The sequence below is a fragment of the Kogia breviceps genome, chromosome 1, assembly GCF_026419965.1.
Source record: "Kogia breviceps isolate mKogBre1 chromosome 1, mKogBre1 haplotype 1, whole genome shotgun sequence".
NCBI lineage: Eukaryota > Metazoa > Chordata > Mammalia > Artiodactyla > Physeteridae > Kogia > Kogia breviceps.
Window position 1 is genome coordinate 34,697,549 of NC_081310.1, and position 20,801 is coordinate 34,718,349.

Consider the following 20,801-nt stretch of genomic DNA (forward strand, 5'->3'; position numbering starts at 1 on the left):
TCATGATATTTCTAGTTTTTCAGTTGCCACTGTAGTGTAGGGTAACTCAAGAGGGTAAATTGAAGGCTAAAGGTAGGGAAACAGAGGGAGTCTTGGAACTAAATTTATACTAAATCTTACATTTACAGTTTCAGACCATTGAACTGGCATTTCTTTATGTCACTGATGCATACCAGCACAACACACCATTTAGCAAGGTAGTTAAGAGCACATGCCTGATTGTCAGAGAGAACCAGATACTAATCATGGCTGGGTGACTCTCCTGGGAAAATTACTTAATTTTGGTTTCCTTATCTGTAAAAGGAGATAGTAAAATCTACCTTCCAGTGTTATTGTAAAGATTAAATGAGATAATGGGTACAAAACACTTTGCACAGTGTTTGGCACATAGTAAATACTCATGAAATAGTAGCAATTATTACTATTATTACAGTTCTGAGGTTATGAAGTTGAGATCATCATGAACACCTGTAGAGCTAGGAGAAAATTGTCATGTCCTTATATACTTCAGACATCTGTTTTCAGTGCTATATACTTGGCATATCATTTAATTGAACACATAAAAGCATAGTTAAGAGTTTGCTAAATGTCCGAAGGTAATTTGTGAAAATATTTGATGCTTCTTAGACCAAGTGATATTTTAAGCATTTTTTTCTCATGATGCTACATATTCTTACAGAAATTCTCTGTGGAAGACAAATGGTAAATAAGTGGCAAGAAATGGGCCTCCAATTCCCTGCTTGAATTATAGTTTCTGTAAGCAACATAATATGATATGTCTTCAGCTTGTGACCTAGAAATGGAGGGAACCAACTTTTTACTTTTTAAAAAATGTATGGAACAAACGAAATGTGCTCTTTGTGTCTGGCATTTTTCCATCAACATTATATTTGTGAGACCCATCCATATTGTTGCATGAAGTATTTAATTCTATAAATATAACAATTTATTTATCCATGATATTGTTGTTGAGTATTTGGGTTATTTGCTCTTTGAGTCTGTCATAAATAGTACTGTTATACTTTTTAAAAATATTTCTTTTGGTACATGTTCATATGTTGAACCATCCTTGCATTCCAGGAATAAATCCCACTTGGTCCTCATGTACAATCCTTTAGATATGCTGCTGAATTTGATTTGCTAGTATTTTATTGAGAATTGTTTATTCATGTTCATAAGATATACTTGTCTGTAGTTTTCTCTTCTTGTAGTATCTTTGGCTTTTGGTATGTTGTGTTTTCACTTTCATTCATCTCTATTTTCTAATTTCCCTTGGGGTTTTGTCTTTGATCCACTGTTTGTGATTCAAACAGTGTGTTGTTTAATTTCCACAAATTTGTGAATTTTCAAGTCTTACTTCTGCTGTTGATTTCATCCTATAGTAGTGAGAGAACATAATTTAAGTAATATTTGTCTTTTTAAAGCGATTGAAACTAACCTGAAAAATGCCCCAGGTGCACTTGAGGAGAATGCATATGCTGTTATAGTTAAGCAGAATGTTCTGTATGTCTGTCAGATCTTGTTGGATTATTGTGGTAAGTCCTCTGTTCCCTTTCTTATCTTCTCTCTGGTAGTTCTATCTATTATTGAGAGTGGAGTATTGAAGTCTCCTCCTATTATTGTAGAGCTGTCTGTTTCTCCCTTCAATTCCATCAGTTTTTGCTTAATATATTTTGCACATCTGTGATTATGTATGCAAATGTTTATAATTTTACATATTCTTGGTGTACTGAAACTTTCCTTAATATATAGTGTTCTTCTTTGTCTCTTTTAACTTATTTTGATTTAAAGTCTATTTTTTCTGATATTAGTACAGCTACCCTTGCTGTCTTTTGGTTACTATTTGCATGGAATATCTTTTTCCTTCCTTTCACTTTCAACCTATTTGTGTCTTTGGAAAGTGAGTCTCTTATAGATGGCATATAGTTGGATCATGTGGTTTTATCCTTTCTGTCAATCTCTGCCTTTTTATTAGAGTGTTTAGTACATTTACATTTAAAGTAGTTGCTGATAAGGAGGGGCTTACTTCTGTCACTTTGCTATTTGTTTTCTATATTCCTTATAGCTTTATTGTTCCTCATTTCCTGCATTACTGTTTTCTTTTGTGTTTAGTTGATATTTTGTAATGAAACATTTAAATTTCTTTCTCATTTCCTTTTGTATATATTCTATAGTTATTTTCTCTGTGGTGACTATGGGAAATGTATTTAACATCCTAAAGTTACAACACCTTAATTTGAATTTATACCAGCTTAAATTTGATAACATACAAAAACTCTGCTGTTTACAGCTCTGTCACTACCTGTTCCAGTTGCTGATGTCACAGAATTACATCTTTCATGTTGTGTGCTCCAAAACCTAAACTAATAATTCTTTCAAATGCATTCATCTCTTAAACTATGGATAAGGCAACATGTAGATTTACAAACCAAAAGTTACAATAATACTAACTATTAGACAATAATTAAAAACATATTAGTCTCTTAAACCATGTGGAATAGAGAGTGGAGTTACAAACCATTGTTATAGTACTATCTTTTATAATCACCATGTATTTAACTTTATCAAGATCTTTATTTCTTCACATGGATTCAATTTATTGTCTAATTTCCTTTCATTTCACTTTTCCTTTGAGCATTTCTCACAGGGAGGTTCCAGTGGTAAAGACATTTCTCAAATTTTATTTATCTGGGAATGTCTTAATGTATCCCTCACTATGAAGGACAGTTTTGCTGGATATAGGATTCTTGGTCAATAGTTCATTTTTCCTTTGAGTGCTTTGAATATATTGTCTTCTGGCCTCCAAAGTTTCTTATGAAAAAATCTTCTGATCATCTTATTGAGTATCCCTTTTATGTGATGAATCTCTTCTTGTTGTTTTCAATATTCTCTGCTTATCTTTGGCTTTCAAAAGTTTGATTATAATGTGCCTCAGTGTGGATCTCTTTGAATTCATCTTACTTGGAGTTTGTTGAATTTTTTGGATGTTTATATTCATGTATTTCATCACATTTGGGAAGCTCTTTGCCATTATTTCTTCAAATATCCTCTCTGCCCATTTTCTTTCTCTTCTCTTTCTGGAACTCTAACACTGAATAAATGGTCTGCTTGGTAGTTTCACTTAGGCTCTGTTCAGTTTTCTTCAATCTTTTTTCTTTCTATTCCTCACATTTGGTAATTTCCATTGTCCTATCTTCAAGTTTGCTGATTCTTTCTTCTGCCTGCTCAAATATGCCTTTGAATCCTTCTAGTGAATTTTTCATTTCAGTTATTATACTTTTCAGCTCCAGGATTTCTCTTTGGTTTCTTTTTATGTTTTCTGTCTCTTTATTAGTATTTTCATTTTGTTTATACATCATTTTCTTGAGCATATTTAAGACAGTTATTTTAATTTCTTTACCCAGGTAATCTTCCATCAGGTATTTTATTTTTATTTATTTATTTATTTTTTTGCATTATGCAGGCCTCTCACTGTTGTGGCCTCTCCTGTTGTGGAGCACAGGCTCCGGACGTGCAGGCTCAGCGGCTATGGCTCACGGGCCCAGCCACTCCGCGGCATGTGGGATCTTCCCGGACGGGAGCACGAACCCGGGTCCCCTGCATCGGCAGGCGGACTCTCAACCACTGCACCACCAGGGAAGCCCGTCCATCAGGTATTTTAAAGGAACACTTTCTGACTATTTATCTTTTACTTTGAATAGGCCATACTTTCTTTTTTCTTTGTTTGCCTTATGACTATTTTGAAAACTTGATGTTTGAATCTTATAAGATGAAAACTCTGGAAATCAGATTCTCCCTTTTCCTGAGGGTTTGCTGGTCTTCATTATTGTATGTATGAGTTTGTCTGTTTGTTTGGTTGGTTATTTGGGGCAATCTCTGTTCCAAGGATCAGCCTGAGGTGTAAACCTAAAATCTCCTCTGGCCTTTTCTGAGCCTTCACCTTTCCTATGCATAGTCACTTTCTAATTTTCCCTGTATGTGCACTTGCTTTTGAATGTCTTAGGCTTTAGTGTCTGTCTCCTAAAAGGGAAAAAAGAAAGAATGAAGTGGGGAGAAAAGGCACTGGCCATTTAATTTCCTTAGAATCACTTTAGCTTGAGGGGAGGAGCTTGAACAATGGGGGAAATGTTACAACAGTTACCATCCTCCTTTTTGCACTTCTGAGATCAGAATCAGTGATCAGCATTTAGAGCACTGATTCTTGATATCTGGAGAGTAGGGTCCTTTTTGCCTACCCTTGCTTCCACAAGTTGTGTGTAGCTGCTCCAGCAATGTGTGCACAGCTGCCTGCCATGGGGCTGAGGCTAAGGTATGAGTAGTAGCTGCTACTGTGCTAAGATCTAAAATTGACTGAAATTAACCTCAATTTACTGTCCAAACCTTCCCCTGAAACTTGCAAGCCTTCAATATACTCCGGAGTTTTAAATTAATTATATTAGACAGATTCTGCCAGCAAAAGTGTTGTCAAGGTGGAGGGACAGTTTCTTGGTGCTTTCTACTCCTCCATTTCCCCAGAATTCTCTCTACTTCTCATTATTTTTCTCCTCCATACTTCAGTCTGGATATTTTCTTCTGATCTATTTTTCAGCTATTTCTCTCTTAAGCTGTGTCAAATATCCAGTTAAACTCATCTACTGCATTTTTGAGTTCACCTGTTGCATTTTTTAGTTCTATAAATTCCACTTGATTCTTATAGTTTCAGTAGTGGAATATTATATTGATTATTGTTATTTTTAAGTCCATGTCTGCTATGTCCAATATCTGGGACACCTATTTCTGTTGTGCATTGTTTCTCTTGGTCTTGTTTCTTAATATGTCTGGGTTTTTTTAAAATTCAAATGCTGGACATTTTATATGAAAATTATAGTGACTCTGGGTGTTATATTCCTCCAGAGAGGATTCAACCTATTTTAGAAGGCAAGAGAGAGGCAAATCAGCTCAATTTAATCTAGGACTGAAGTCAGTCTTTGGTAAGGTTCAGTCTTCATCTAAGTTTCTTGCATTCTTAGGGATGTAGCTTTCTATGTTTCCTAACAGAGGGCCCGAAGTGTTCTTGTGGATTCTCCTCCTTGATATGTCATAAACTTCAATTTTGGTCTCCCTGGCCTTTTTGAGTTGCCAAACTTGCTGATCTGCTTTTTATTCACATTATGTTATACTGAGCCTTTTGCCTTGTGCAGCTTAATTAGCAAACAGCTTGAGAGAAAAATGGTATTACTGTTCTTATTTGTCTCAGTCTCACTTTTCTATGAAGTCTCAGCCACCCCAAACTCTAATATGTCTTTCTCCATGGCCATACAAATGCATAAAGCTCTGCTGGATTATCTGTTCTTAACAGGTACTTTTTTTTCCTTTCCTTTCCTTTTCTTTTATTTTCTTTCTTTTCTTTTTTCTTTTATTTTCTTTTCTTTTTTAAGTCTCTTGTTCCAGTCCAAAATGTGGCAGAAAGTGGCAGACCACCCAACAATTAAGGAGGAATAGAGAAAGTTTGATTTACTTCCAAAAGCATTCTACTCTGGAACACGATTTTCAAGTCCTGACTGCCTTGGAAGCTCTTTGATATTTGGGGTGAGGAGGATATAAATAATTCAGATTTTCTAGTTGCTCTTAGAGGGAGCATTGTTGTTCTGCTACAAGCTACTATATAATAAACAAAAGTGGAAAATTTGAGCTTTTATTGAGTATTTACTATTTGCCAAGCACTCTGTTAGATCCTTACTATGTTATGCTACATTTTTTTTTCAGCAGTACCTTAGATGCTTAGACTCAGATATTGAGACTCAAAGGGACTGCATAACTTGCTCAAAGTTTTTAAGAGGCAGAATCAAGAAATATACTCCCAAGGTTTTTAAAGCTTCTACTTTTTCCATCATATTAAACTCAACATGGAACATAATAGACTATCTGGTAATGGTTACAGGTTAATGGTAGACTCCTGCTTTATGCCATTTGGTCCAAAATAACATAAAATTGGATATCTGAAATCCTGTATCATAATTTTCATAAGGAAAGCAAGACACCCAACAGTAAAGAAAATTAGAGTGATCACTAAATCTTACCCTTCACATTTTGAAGGAAATAATTCAGACTTCTGGCTTAAAGGAGCAGAAGATGCTCAAAAGAAAAATTACAAAAAGAGGAAAAGATAAAAGGTGAGTGGCAAAAGGAAGTTTTGTTTTTTTTAAAATCATGTATGTTGGTGAGAAGTGGTTCTGCTGTTTTAAATGCATAGCTGGACACCAGGTTTATGAAAAGTAAAGCTGTATTTGTATAAAAGAGGTGAATGGTGACTTAACAAAGTGTTGAAGTATTAGGTTCATGATCTGCAAAGTGTTGAAACACTACATTATTTTAGACTTTTAAAAAATCAGTTTTCTAACTTCCATTATGTAAATACTTCCTTCTTATCTGTAGTGATGAAAAGCAAGAAAAGAATGGCAGGAAAATGTGACAACTAGAGGTAATAATCACTGCAACTGGTATTATACATACACATTATCTCACAGCATCCTTTTGAGGCAAGCAAGAAAAAAATGTCACTGAAATTTGTTACCACTATTTACTGTGGAGCAAAACTTGAAGTAAGGCAGATCTGGATGTGTTTAACATGACAGATAAAAAATTTTTATCTAACCAAACAATAATATACCTAACCAGACAAGTGTAAATAGACAATAGAAGGTGCAACCAGCTTGGTTGTTGACCTATGAGCTAGTACTATAGGAAAAGTGGAGAACTGGGGGACAAGAAGTGAGAGACCTGTTCAGAAAATTAGAGATTTATGGAAGGACTCAGGAGAGGAAAGCAGGTGGAGAATGGGTTGTGCTTGACTCCAGATTTATGAGAGCAGCAAGTCCCAAAAGGCAATCCTAAGTGTCATGCCCACTGGGTAAGCACTAAAGTCAGCTAAAGAGCCTCATAAGTTTTAAATTGGCCAAATTTACCCAGGCCCAAGACGTTTTGTATCTATCCTAAAGATTCCACCCCACTTTTGCTTGGCTTACAAACAGAGCTCTAGGGCCCCAACGTTTAGGAACTTGAAGAGGCAATAAGCCAGCCTGGAACCTCAGCTCTGGTGTCTTACATAGGGCCAAGAATCCAATGAGCATGCAGGTTCTCTAATTATCAGTGTGGTAAAACAAACGAACAAACAAACAAACAAAAAACATCCACCAGGCTTGAGCATTTCCAGCACAGCATTGAAGGGTCAGCAATTGTTTCCCTGGCAGTGCTGTGTGCTGCTGTTTGCCTAGAACCATTCCCAGTTTAATGCTTCTCAGTCACATGCATTTGCCCAGGATTTTTCTAAAATAGGGAAACAGCAATAATTTAGCATCCTATTTTTTCCATGGAACCCAAAGGAACCTGTAACCAGGGCCATCTGAAGAAGGGAATTAACAGAGCAGAGGAAGGGAATTTACATTTGTTAAATGATGATTATGATAAGGCAATTTTTATGTTTTTGCTTTTTTTCTTTCTTAATCCTCCCAACAGCCATTTGTGGTTCATCTGAATCTACCTGGTGAGTAAGGCTTGAGTTCCTCAGGACAGAGAAGGTATGGCGTCTGCACATTCATATTTCCTCTGAGGGCATTTGGCAAGTCATCCTGACTACTAATTGTTATTATGTTAATATAAAGTGAACACACTATAATATTATAGCTATACACTCCCACATTAATATTGCCTATTCATTTGCTCCAGTGTTACTTAATCTTCAGCTGCAATTTGACAAGCACTTATTGACTTAGTGACAGGATTGATGCTAGTTAGATAACACAGGCAGAAATTAGTGGTTACCTGGATAAGCTGGAGGTCATATCAAAGAGGGAGGAATTTGGGGTAACTCCTAGGTTTCCTACTGGGGAAAAAGGCAGAGATGGGAAGATTAGGTTGAGTTCAGTTTTGGACATGCTGAGTTTAAGGTTCCTTAATGAAGTGCATGTCCATCAAGAAAATAGCTATTTTTTTTTCAGGGTTTACTATACGGTAAGCACTGTGTTAATGGCTTGCATGCATTCTCATTTAGTTCTCATAAATATATGTGGTAGGAGCATGGTTTATCTCATTGGAAAGATGAGTAAATAGAGGCATAGGAAGGTAAGTAACTTGCCCAGTTTGCCCAAGGTGACAGTGAGTAGATGGTAAAGCTTAAGATTTAGATATTAGACTCATTGATGAACGAGTGGTAGTTGGCCCATGAAAGTATATGAGATCTTTTAGTAACGACCTGTTTACCGGAAAGGACAGTGAGGATGAGGGACAGAACTCTGGATAATATCAATATTTAAGGAGTAAGCTGACGAAAAGGAACACTCTATGAAGGCCAAGAAGAAGTGGTCATTGAAATAGAGAACCAGGAGAAGAAATTTCAAAAAGAGAGTGCTCAATACTGTCAATTAGAGCGAAGGCATTTGGCAAAGGAAAGTCTGAGAGTACTCATTGCATTTGCCAATGTGCAGGTCCCCGGTGTCTTCAGTGGCACGTGCAAAGTCAGTGTCCAGTGGTTTGAGGAGGAGATAGCTCCAGTGAAACTGCACTAGGTCCTACACGAATATGTTGGCCCTCCCAAACTGCAACAAAATGAGCCTATTACCAGCTTGCTACCTGGAAATGTGTTTTTAGTCCTACTTCCTTTGATTACTGCAAAATCCCAAAATAATCCAATAGGGCTATTGGATGGAGGTGGGCGTGGGTAGAGAGCATTCACCCATGCATAGGAGAAATGTTCCTGAGATGCCACTTATGATAAGAAGAACCAGAACAGGGAGGGCAAAGGAGAGTTTTTTTCAAGTCTGGCAAAAAATCTCCTTTTCGGAAACACTAAAATATGAGAACCCTGAAGAATCTTTCATTTTACTCTTTTCCCTTTTTTTATTGCTAATGAATATATACTAGAATGTCAACCATGAGCAGGAAAGCATTTCCACCCCTATAGCATGTTATTTGCATGAGGGTGGTATTGTCTTGTTTACATGTCATGGAACCTACGACCTGTCACACGTGATTATCTTGTCAGCTTATTAACATGTCAGAGAGTACAACTCCTGGCTTCCACCTCAGAGGGGAAACTACTTGGGGGGGGGCGCATTCTGCTAGCCAGATGAGGCAGAGTTCTGCCAGCTTCCAGTGCCAGGGAAATCCTGGATAATAATCAATACCAAACCTAACTATGAATAGGACCACACAAGGGCACATAACTGGGAACCAAACCTCCTTCCTACTTTGCTCTGATCTCTTGGCAAGTTTCCTTACTAGTCCGAGCTTTGCTCCCACTTACTTGGGGAGGAATCTAGAAACAGGAATTATTTTTTAAAAGGATATAGGGCAGAAGGAAGGTCTGGAAAGCCACTCTCAGATCCTGGAGGGATCATGAAGAAGAGGGTTCTGGTTAATTACATGATCCAGGGCTTCACATTTTAATAATCATTGATTGATGGATGGAAGTCAAAGCAAAAGCCAGGGAAAGATCTACACATGTTTAGAGATTTTGAGTTAGAAATGCTCTCCTTCTAACTTTTCCCAAAAGGAAGTCACATGGTGAAAACAAAGTAGTGATTAGGTAACTAAACAGGCCACAGCATTCTCTGAGGACTTCTAAGTTCCCAGGCCAGGCCTGCCGCTTGCCTGGGAGATGAGCATGTGCTCCCAGCCACGGCTTCTCCTCCCCTGACATCTTTCTGCCAGATGGTCATTCTCTAATTCTAGAGGTGCTTGGCCCTCCTGGTTCCTGCAACCTGAGCCGAGAGAACTTTGATCCACGAATTTCCCCCTCCCTCCACCCCTCTGGCGAGCAGGGCCTGGCGCCTGGACGCAGGGAGAGGCCAGGCGTGGAGACCCTTGCCACTCTGAGAACAAGCTCCGTGGCCCGCCTCTATGTGCCCAAGGTACAGCATCTGCGCTGGCTCCGAGGGTTCCGTGCCAGCCTTCTCCCACCTGGCAAGCTGGCAGCAGGAACCCACGCCTTTCACCATTTACCCGGTGAATGCGCTCCTTGCTCATGAATCTCCCTGTAGGGTTATCCGGCTGGTTTTTAATTACAGTCCAGAATCTCAACAAATTACAAATGTTTTGTGTAAACATAGTAAGGATATGGATCCAATCCACTAGCAATTGTTAACAGAAAAAAATAAAAAGTAAAAAACTCCACAAAGACCTAAACAAGAAAAAAATATCAATTCTGCAGGGTCTATGCCTCAAGGATTTGCTTTCTTGGGGACCCTCCCAGAGCGTCCTCCCAACTCACCCCGCTGCCCCAGCTCCCTGCGGTGAGAACTCAGGGGCTTGGTCCCTGCAGTTGAGATGTACGGATACCCTGGGAAGGAATGGCCTTCTGGAGCGGTGTAGAGTCCCGGGAGCCTTTCCCGCAGGATTCCAAAATAAGCATTCCGGGACTGCCAGAGGGGCCCTGCCTCGTGTCTCCAGACCCTGTTTCAAGCTGGCATCTCTCTTCCCTTGGACACCCCGGGAGTCTGCCCCCTAGTTCCAACTTCTTCTGGTCTTGGAGGACACTCTGTCAGCCCTTCTCCTACCACGTAGTCCTCAAATGCCACCCCAATTCCTGGAGGAGGACTCCCGGGCCTCAGGACTCTAGCGCAGCTCCGAGAGCTGCGGCTGTGGCAGCTGGGCCATCCCCGCACAGTCTGCTGGTATTTGAGCTCTCACTCCAGAAGACATTTTGGGAAAATATTGTGCATAGAAATTTATAGATGTTTATATGTGTACATATACACACATGTATACGCATGTATATGTAATTTGGTCGACAAATGCTAAGCAAATGTGCCCGGTGTTTTTGTTGAAACCGTTAGCATCTTAGTTAGTATTGGTATAGTTGGTTGATATTATTACGAGTATGACAAGTGGATGATGTAAAGGGAGCGCCCGATCCCCTTGGAAAACACAGCGGAACACAAGTGTAGACGTCTGATTGTTTCCAACTGCCCGTATCTCCCCTGTCGCTACCTCTCGGTCACCAACCAGGCTGACAGCACACTCTGGACAAGGTAACTTCCTCCGAAGGGCGATCTCCCCTCATATGACTGAGATCAATGGGTTTTCAGGGGAAGCGGCAAGTCCTGGGGGTGTCAGAAGCCCCTTAGTCCCTTATCCAGACCTTTGTCACAAAAGGCAGTTAGGTTGGTATCAAGGACGAAAAGAAACATTAAAATACAACTGTGTAATGAGGGTGGAGAAGGAGGGAAAGGCTAGGGCCTGCTCCATTTTCTGGGAAGATTCGAAGAGGCTGACTCAGCTGCGGGGACAAACCCAGCCGTGCCTCGCGGGGCGTGGAGAGAAGAGAGAAACGGCCGGCCCCTCAGCCCTTCCACCTAAGCTCATGCAGCAGGACGCCGGGTGAAAACCTCTCTATGCGATTAAGTCACGTCCATTCCAGCCGGTGGCACTGACACATGTGCGCTCGGCTTAGGTGCGCGCAACCAACGGTTTTGGAAATCTCCGCGCAAGGCACCCGCCTCCAACGCTCCCACTCCAGCGGGCCCACCTGGGAGCTCGGCCGTCTCCCACCGGCATCCCGCTAGCCCTGCCGCGCAGCTCGCCCCAACCCAGAGGCGGACAGATGTTTACTGCTTAGAGCCCCGACCACTGGGGAGACGGAGCGACGGGCTCTGAGCACCACGAGGCGCTGGCTGGGCTCTGGGGCTCCCCGTCCGGGTGCGAGCGGGCCGCGGGGGAGGGCGAAGGGATGGAAAGAGGAGGGAGGGAGTGGGTGGGCTAATGATGAAAAAGTCTCCTCCATCCCGGCTCCTTAATTAAATGCATGGAAAGAACCGAGGCGAGCACATCTGGTTTCAATCTGCAGCCCTTTGATGGCATCAAATGTTCTTTTCCTAGATCAGGGCTGGAAGTTCTGGGCTAACTGTGGCCGTTTGGAGCCCAGAAACCATTTACACACACTCGGACCCTTCTTTCTCTCCAGTCGAGCCTCTGGGCTATAGGAGAAAAAGGGGAAAAAAGTAAAAAAAAAAAAGTTTAGTAATCAAGGGAGTGAGGGAATGTGTGTGTGTGTGTGTTTAACGAACATAAAACGCTACAAATAAACACTTAATATTGTACTTACTAGTCATATAGTAACTCATTTCTAATGAGACTATTAAAGCTGTACCAAATTCCAACAGGTCATGAAAAAATCGCTCAGCACCTCTCTGTTCCCAAGTCAGGGCTCAGCATTAGAACGACAAAGCATTATCCGTAGACTTAGATGGGGGTTCGTCCACCCCTCTCCGTCCTTCCTCCCTCCTCTACCCCCCAGGGCAGCCGGACTGTACCCTGAACCTCCGCTGGAGCCTCCGCCCGCAGCTGGCTCTAGGAGTGCCCCTGCTTCCTCCGCATCTGGGCAGCGCGACCCTCTCGGCTTAGCGTCGTAGCCTGGGGAAGCGACCTTGGCCGCACCAAAGAGGTTACGAAATTGGCCAGCGTGGGGGGAAGGGGAGCAATTATGACAAACTCCTCGAGTCCTTTCTTCCAGCTAAATAAATATGTAAATTTCCTACTGCCTGGCCCCGGGATTCCTAGCGGCGCGGAAAGACTCGAATCGATGCAGTGCCTTCTAGATCTCCCCCAACCTGCCTTCAGCCCACGGAGGAAGCGTGGCAGAGCCTTCCATTATGATCACTCCTGTCATTTTATTACATTATTTAATAGGCTGCCACTACAGGGTCAAATGTAGCCTTAATATGCTTGCTGTCTCCCTTGTTTTCAGACGCTCTTCCAGCCCTACCACCCCAAAATTGTTAGAACAGCAGGAAACGTTAAAAAAAAAAAAAAGGCAGAAAATTTGATCGAGATAGTTGTGGATTTTTTCCAACGTTTCCCCGCAGCTGTTATCAAAACATGCAAATGAGATTTTCCAACAGGATCTTAAACAAATCTGGAGGAGTTAATGCCGAAGCAAAGTAATCAGCCCGTTTGAAGGGACTATGGGTTTCAGTTCGTCTTTTCTCCCCGTGATACTACTGCAGGGGAATGATAATTAGACCTTTACTTAAAAAATCCGAAGGAGCTCTCTCCCTTTCTTTTCCCTCCCTTTTCTCCCCCTCCTCCCTCTCTCCCTCTCTCGCTCCCTCCCTCTCTCCTTCTCTCTTGCTCAGAAGTTGGCAAAGGGGGTTTTCTTAATCAGACTGTTTTTTTGGTCCGAGGGAAAGGAGGAAGAAGGAGATTGTGATGGAGAAAAGGGGTCTGTAAAACGTCAGGCACCACACAAAGGCTTTGCCACGTAATTACAGGCTCCTATTAAGTCGAGATCTGCCCTCCCAGGGGTCTCCAATTTTCTTGTATTCCCTACAAAGCCTCCTCTGCATGCCAGTTTGTGCCTTTTGAAGTGCCAGAGAGCTTCTTGATCCAACTGAGAAGGAAAAAGGAGCTCAGCAAGAAGAGGGGGAGAGGGAGAAGGGAACGGGGAAACCCACCACCACCCTCCTTCGGACTCTTGAAGCCCTTTTTTTTTTTTTTTTTTCCTTACGAAAAGTAAAGTGAGAATCCTGCTCTCCAATACATCTGCAAGACATCACCCTCTCCTCCTGAAACTTTAGTCACTCCTGAGAATCCACAGGAGTGCAGAGAGGGGGAACACGTTTTCTTGAAGATGTTTTAAAGCTGGAACAAGCCTTCTTCTGTTGGTGCTTGAACTCTTGCCTGGGAATAACTTTTTTAACCTTAAAAAAAAAAAAAAACACTTTGATTCTTCTCTCCCACCCCTTCTTCTCTGTTCTTCTGTTTGCCTAACTCCCCCGCCCTGCTGGCCTCCCCTTTTCCTCTCTCCCCCTTATTATTATTTTTAGTGTGTGCGCGTGGACGCTTTTGGAGAGCTGGAAGGGATTTTTTTCTCCTGACTTGAACATAGGGTGACTTTTAATTTTATTTTTTGGTGTGGATTATCTCTTTGGACCCCGCCGGACTTGGCCTCAGGAAAGCAACCGAGGCTGTCGAAGGCTGCTGGTGCAGAACGCTCTGCTCTACACAAGGGGGTCCCCCGCCCTCTTTCCACTTTTTTGTTGTTGTTGTTGTTCCCCTCCTTCTCTCTCTCTCTCTCTCTCTCTCTCTCTCTCTCTCTCTCTCTCTCTCTCTCTCTCTCTCTCTCCCTCTCTCTCCCTCCCTCTCTCTCTCTCTCTCTCTCTCTCTCTCTCTCTCTCTCTCTCTCTCTCTCTCTCTCTCTCTCTCTCTCTCTCTCTCTCTCCACTCCCCCCCTCTCTTCCCCACTCTTCTCCTCTCCCCCCTCGCGCCCACAGCGTTTGGTGTTGATTCGAGCGGGAAGAGGGGGGTGGGTGGGATCGGAGGGGGAGACCATGACCTCCAGCTACGGGCACGTTCTGGAGCGGCAACCGGCGCTGGGCGGCCGCTTGGACAGCCCGGGCAACCTCGACACCCTGCAGGCGAAAAAGAACTTCTCCGTCAGTCACCTGCTAGACCTGGAGGAAGCCGGGGACATGGTGGCGGCGCAGGCGGACGAGAGCGTGGGCGAGGCCGGCCGGAGCCTACTGGAGTCGCCGGGACTCACCAGCGGCAGCGACACCCCGCAACAGGACAGTGAGTGAGGGGCGCATGCCCGCGGGGGTGTGTGTCCCGGGTCGAGGGCGGGGGTCCGGGCTGGGCGGCTGGAGCCCGCCTGGGGCCAGGGGGAGAAAGTCAGGAACCAGGAGAGGTTGGTGGCAGTGGCCGGAGGAATGGCCGGTCACAGACAGAGGGGAAAAGATGAGGAAAGGAGGGCTCCGCGGAGGACGGAGCCAGGGCGGACGCCGGAGGGAGGCCCTGCGGTTGGGGTCAGGGATTCTGCCCGCCGCAGACTCTCGCCGAAGCCGACTGCGCTGCCTCTCCGTCCCGAGCGAGTGCGGCTGCCAGATCTTCCCGCTTGCGGGGCGACGAGGCTGGGCTGGCAAAGGGTCCCAGAGCGGTGCAAATTCGGGGAGCCCGCCCTGTTTGGGAAGGCATTGGGTTAAAGATGCTGAGTCGAGTCCGGAGGGCTTCTTCCGGGTGGCGTAAGCGGCTTGGAGGGCAGACGGGACAGAGGTGGCAGAGGGCACCGCGCAAATCGAGCTAGACCCGCGCTGCTCTGGCTGCGCACCGCGCGCGGGTTCCGAAGGCTGGGTGTGTCGGAGAGGCGGCGCCGGAGCGCCCGGCTAGAAAGCCGGATCCGCTCTCTGTCCCCGGAGCCACTCTCTGTCCCCGGCTGTTGCGGACACCTGAATAAGGGTTTGAGACCCCCGGTAGAATGAAAGGCCTGAATGACACGGGAAGACTCAGGCGAAGCAAAGGTAGTGTCCTTTAGGGGTGAAACTCGAGCTGCCGCCCCGCATGAGCCCACACGGGAGAGATGCGCTGGGGAAGCGCAGAGCACTGGGTCTCATTGAAGGAGCTCTCACTACTGGCCCCAAAATTTCCAGAAAAGTCCATGTATAGTCTCCCTTCCGCAACCTGCCTGATTGGTATCGCTCCCCCAAGGAAATCTCACCTCGCGTTATTAGCTGTACCTCAAAAAACGTGACTCCAAGTGTATCCATACGTCCTGGAGTCTATAACAGACCTGTCACCTGGCTCATCCCAGGTGACATGGGGTTGGATATTTCCCACACAAGGTTGCTAGAGTCAGCACTTGGCTGGAAGTTTTTAAAGGAGGCTGATCCCATTCCATGCCATTATTTGTTGACTGCTATTTCGTCTTGGAACTTGGAGCCTGTGGAACCAGGGGGTCCACTGGAATTCTGTGATTTTCAAAAAACAGTGCCAAGGTCAGACTCTCAGAAAACAGATAGCAAAGCAAACGGGACTTAGAAACAGCTGGAAGCAAGGCCTGTGCAAAGTGGTGGGAGGGCCAAGCTGAAACAGGCTGCAGGGAGAGCCCATCTCTACCGCAGGCCGCCTGCTGCTCGCCCTGCATCCTTGGTCCAGGCCTGGGCTCCCCTTAGGGTTTTTTAGCCAAAAGCAAACTGGAGCCGATCCACCCTACTATGCGCAGAGGCAGAGGGTGATGGAGAGTCTGACCTGGCCTGACACTAGGGAAAAACTGGGCAACTCTGAGGAGTGAAGATCCCTCGTGTCCCCAAGTCCCCAATAATGGCTAGGCGCAGAGCCTTCTTGTTGAGGTTACTGGTGCTTTCTGGGGAGCTGCTCAGGCCCAGCACAGCCAGGCAGCATGAGTCAACCACCGAAGGCTTAGGCACTTGTAACTCAAGAAAATGCACTGAGAAATAATATTATTTTAAAACACTTTACTAGGGAATATTTAAACATACAAAGAGTAGGGAGAATAGTATTACGAATTTCCATGTGCCTATTACCCAGCTTCACTAATTCTGCAAATTCTGCCGTTTTTTGTTTTGCCATGGCTAATTATTAATCACAACGTTTATCACTATTCGGAGAACTGAAGGCTGGAGCCACAACAGAAAACAACATTGTGAAGAAACTGCTGTATAGAAAATCAGGGTGCGGCAAGGGAGAACAGCCAGGGTTGCTTTGCCCCCAAAGCAAGCGGAGGGCTGTGTAAAGCAAGCCCAGGGTCAGTGGCCACAGCAAGCCCAGGGCCCATGCAGGCCAGGGCTGGAGAGATGTTTACGGTTCCTGTCGTGTGACTTTAAGTGGACACAAAGAGAGGGGAGTTCGAGTTCATGGTGGCCTTCTAGTGGGTACAGAGCAAGACTGGGCTTAGGAGGCCAGCTGGGAAGCACCCTCAAGCTGAGGTGGGGCCGCAGTGGTGGGGAGGCAGCCCAGGGATGGCTCTTTCAAGACCCAGGCCTGGCGCAGCTGAGGCTGCGTTGAGCACATGACAACCGCGGGATGGTTGGGGACAGGCAAAGGGCAGCAGGAGGAGTTGGGGACCGTTTGTCCTGAGGGAAAGGGATGACACCGGTGGGAACCTGCCTGCTTGATACTTGAGCACATCACAGAGTTTCTAGTAGTAAGGAGGCCTAGCGGGGAGTGACCCCAGAAAAGAAACAGATTCTGGGGGAGAGGGTGTTTGAGGAAGAATGGTAGACAAACAGTTCCAGAAGGAGGTTGCAGAATGCAGAGCGAGGTGATGGGGATAACATGATGGACGGACACCTGGGGCTGAGAAAGTAGCCGAGAAAAAACACACACCCAAACACACCCTCCCCCGCCCACACACACACACACACACACGCCACAGGCCTTGCTTTCTGGAGATGACCAGGGCCTATCCTAACAAATAGTAGTTGCTTTTAGAAGCAATGTTTCCTCAACCTCTTTCCCCATCTCTGGGATGAGAATAAGAGGGTTTGGTAAGTTGAGTGATAGCAAGTGTGCAGGAGGACGCTTGTCCTTAGTCTTGGGCCCCGACCAGGAGATGCCAAGGAAGCTGTCATGAGCTACCTAGAAGTCAGGACCAGTGGAGCCCTGCTGGGCCTCCAGTCCACTGTGGACAGTGAGGGTCAGACTGTGAATCAGAGAAGAGAGGAGTCTCCAGGCAGGGGGTTCGAGCTAGGCTGCCAGCCGCAAGGGACAGAGGAGGGCACCAAGAGTCAGGCGCTTTTAGCAGCCTTCTGGGAGTCTACTCCAGAGTGAGAAATCATAATCTCCTTCGGAGAGATGAGGAACATTTAAAAGACAGCTTTTCTTCTTAGAGCTATATAGAAACAGGTCCTTCCTAAATTTTCTGTTCAGCTGAAATAAGTAAAACAGACTCTACTTACACGTGCAGTGTTAGATCATTAATACTGCAAATTTTTCTGAATTACAAACTGGACCCATCTTAGCAAAGAAGAGCCACGTACTGTCCAAAGGGAAGGCTTCCCGCTGATCTCCTGCACTCCACACCACAATTCTGTTCCTCCCCCTTTTTTTATTCACTCCACTTTCCTCTCTCTTGAAGGATTTCTTTCTTTTACTGATACTCCCAGCCTAGTAAATTTCTCAAACTTCTCGGTTCAAATATCTTAAGTGTTTAAAGAAACGGTTCTTTAACACGGTTAGAAATCCAGTGGCTAATGGGGGAGTGTGGAGTGAGAAGGGGATGGTGGTAGAACAGGGGTAGTCAGGGAGAGGAAAGAGAAACAGGTCATAAAAATAGGCAGACCTACTTCTAGGAGGACGGTGCATCCCGCTGTCATTTCTTAATCTGAACTTCTGCAAACTCTTAAAAAAAAAAAAAAGCGCCTGCCTTCCACGTTCCCAACCTCTAAATTAGTGAAACCAGATTGTCCTAATAAGACCTTTTGTTGGAAACACATGTAGCCATAAAAAGGTAGACGGAAAGTCAATTAGACACGCGTGCACACTAGCACACATTCACAAGGCTGTTCTAAGTGTGTACCGGGCACAGCTGGACCGCGGGCCACGGCGGGATGCAAATGCAGAACAGCGGCGCGGGGAAATCGATTTGTCACAAAGGGAGAGGTGTAAACGCGGCGCGAAGGAATCACCCGCCCAATGCGCCTGCCACATTCCCGGGGGCCCACCTCTGCCGACTCTTCCAGGCCAGAGAAACGCCCAGGAGAGCGGGACCGTTCTCCAGGGCGCTCCCTGCTTGGAATTCACATCGGAACATCAATTCCACTGGAGTCTCAATATTTGCAACACCTACAGCGCCAAGAAATTTTCCTATGCGGCACCGCTCTGGGGCCCTGGAGCCGGTGCCGCCACTCTGAATTTGGGTCTCAGTTATCTCGATTCAGGGGAGGGGAGCGAACGAAATATACCGCTTTAAGCGTAGCCTGGAATTGTTTTCTCTTTAGAGGAGGCAGTGAAATCCAGGATCAAGGGAGGTCACCGAGTCCCCAGGGTTGAATGTCAAGTCCAGAAAAGAGGTTGTGAATCCTGTTTACCTTACATGCAGAAGCAAGGGGCTGAATGGCCTCCTCTTACTGTTTTGGTGAAATTCACCGCCTAGTGACTCCCTCCCGCTTTGGAGCGAAGGGCGCTTGGAGTTTGAAGTTTCGGAGAGGGGAGCCTCTAAAGTCCAAGGCCCCTGCTGCCAATACTCCCTGGGGCTCCAGATCCCCCAGGTCTAGAAGACAGTGAGTCACTGGCTCCAACGTTCACTTCACTGAGGAGGCCCTGTCCTAGACTCCGGAGCGCCTTTCCCGCACCTTGGGCGTCGCGCAAACCTGCATTTTTGCTCGGCGACCTTAACCTTCCCCGGGCAAGCTCAGGTCAGAGCTTAGGGGCGTCAGGCGGGGAGCAGTAGGTCACTCGGGTCCCTGCAATTCCTTCGTCTTCCCAGGGGCGTCATTTTAGATTTTACAACACGAGTAAATAAATCATCTCCAAACCAACAAGATGTCACCCCACTCCAGCCCCCTGCGAAAAAAATCCCCAGCAATTTCAGAGCCAAGGAGATCTTCCTACTCCACTGGCTCAGATCAGCTCAGATCCGAATTTTGAACGCCGCTCTGGTCAGCAGACACCTCCGGGAACCTTTTTCAGTTTTAAATAACATCTCTAGATTTTCAACAATGAGGATCCCTAGACCCATTTGATTTTTCTTTTAAAAGATGTGTTTCTTTTACAGTTCCTCTCCCATATCCTGTTTACCTGCTCCCTCCTTCAGCAGGGCCGACAGTCAAAGCAGACCTCCACCTCCTGGAGAACCCCTCTCCTTCACGGGGGCGCCAGGGACGCGGGTACTAGGAAGTTGCAAATCTGTGAGCGCCTGTGCGTGCGCGGCGAACCCCGCGTGCCTCTCGCTCCTGGAGGTGCGGACTTTCAATGGCTCTGAGAATATGTATTTATTTTTTACCCTTTAGGAGAGATGGAGTCAGCAAAAGCCATAAGAAGTACAATTTTTAGGAATCGGGGGAGTGTATTTCTAGAAAAGGATATAGGGCTTCCTTTTTTTTTTTTTTTTTTTTTGTCCCCCTGAGGGTGGATAAGGGACCAACTCCCTGTTGCCACTTCGTGTCCAAACATTTACAGAACTACCTGTGATTGCGCGCCATTGTAATCCGATTGGACGCTCTTTGTCGAATTCTGGGTTTTAAATTTGATGCGGGGCGAGTGCCACTCTCATAGTTTTGGTACACTTTAACTCCCTGTTCAACAACTCACAGAAGATGCATATGTCAACAGCATAATTGTTTATCCACAAGAATTTGGATTCTTGTAAAATCAAATAGTTTGGTGAGCAGGCTAACAACAGTCAGTTAAAAACCAACCATCTCAAAAAGTAATAATAGTATCAACAAACTGCCACGAACTCCTTTTCTCTAAATGCTGTTTGTTATTAAATCAGGAAATGCGGAGAAACATTGCTGAGACGTCTGAGGAGGGACAGTCATCGGTGTTTCAGGGTCAGTGGGTTTGTTTTCCAAACAAACGTAAGTTTTTGAGTAAGGAGTCTCCACCGTGGTCTGAATATTAGTAGATTCTTGGCATTGTCATTTGTCTAATTTAGTGAGGCAGCCTCAAGGAAGGAGTCGTACGGAGAATTACGGCCTATCAATTTTAGGTTTAAGACAAAAAAGAAAAATCACTACATTTCACTTGTCCTGGAAGCACTTTTCTCGGTGAAAAAATATCTGGGAAGCCGATTACAGGGGCAAGCCACTTTAGGGGAGGGGAGAGGAACAAAGGCACAAATGGTGGTGGGTTAGGGAAATTTTATGAAAGAAAATAAAGAAAACACGTCAGAGCAAATCAATCACAAACACAAGTGACTTCTCAGAAGCGTCTGAGTACAACTAGAATCAAGGATTCTGCTGTTCCCGGAGTTCTCAAATACAGGAATTTATATAGGTCTGAGTTAGGACTAGAATGCAGTGCTCGGGCACTGGATAGCCTTAGTCGCTAATGAGGGAGCTCTAATTCCCAAGAACTTTGGTCCTCATTTT

The 20,801-nt window shown here is 44.9% G+C and overlaps 1 protein-coding gene across 2 annotated transcripts in view; it reads left to right on the forward strand.

Annotated features, from left to right (window-relative positions):
* Nucleotides 1-13,501: 13,501 nt before the first annotated feature.
* The window catches only part of PRRX1 (paired related homeobox 1), a 73,347-nt gene continuing 66,047 nt past the window's right edge, over nt 13,502-20,801 (forward strand). The window contains exon 1 of one of the 2 annotated variants that reach the window (XM_059083569.2): nt 13,502-14,544. In XM_059083569.2, the coding sequence (XP_058939552.1) occupies nt 14,304-14,544 (241 nt within the window). In that variant the 5' untranslated portion in view covers nt 13,502-14,303. The remainder of the gene's footprint in view (nt 14,545-20,801) is intronic. The other variant, XM_059083562.2, reaches the window with a different exon arrangement.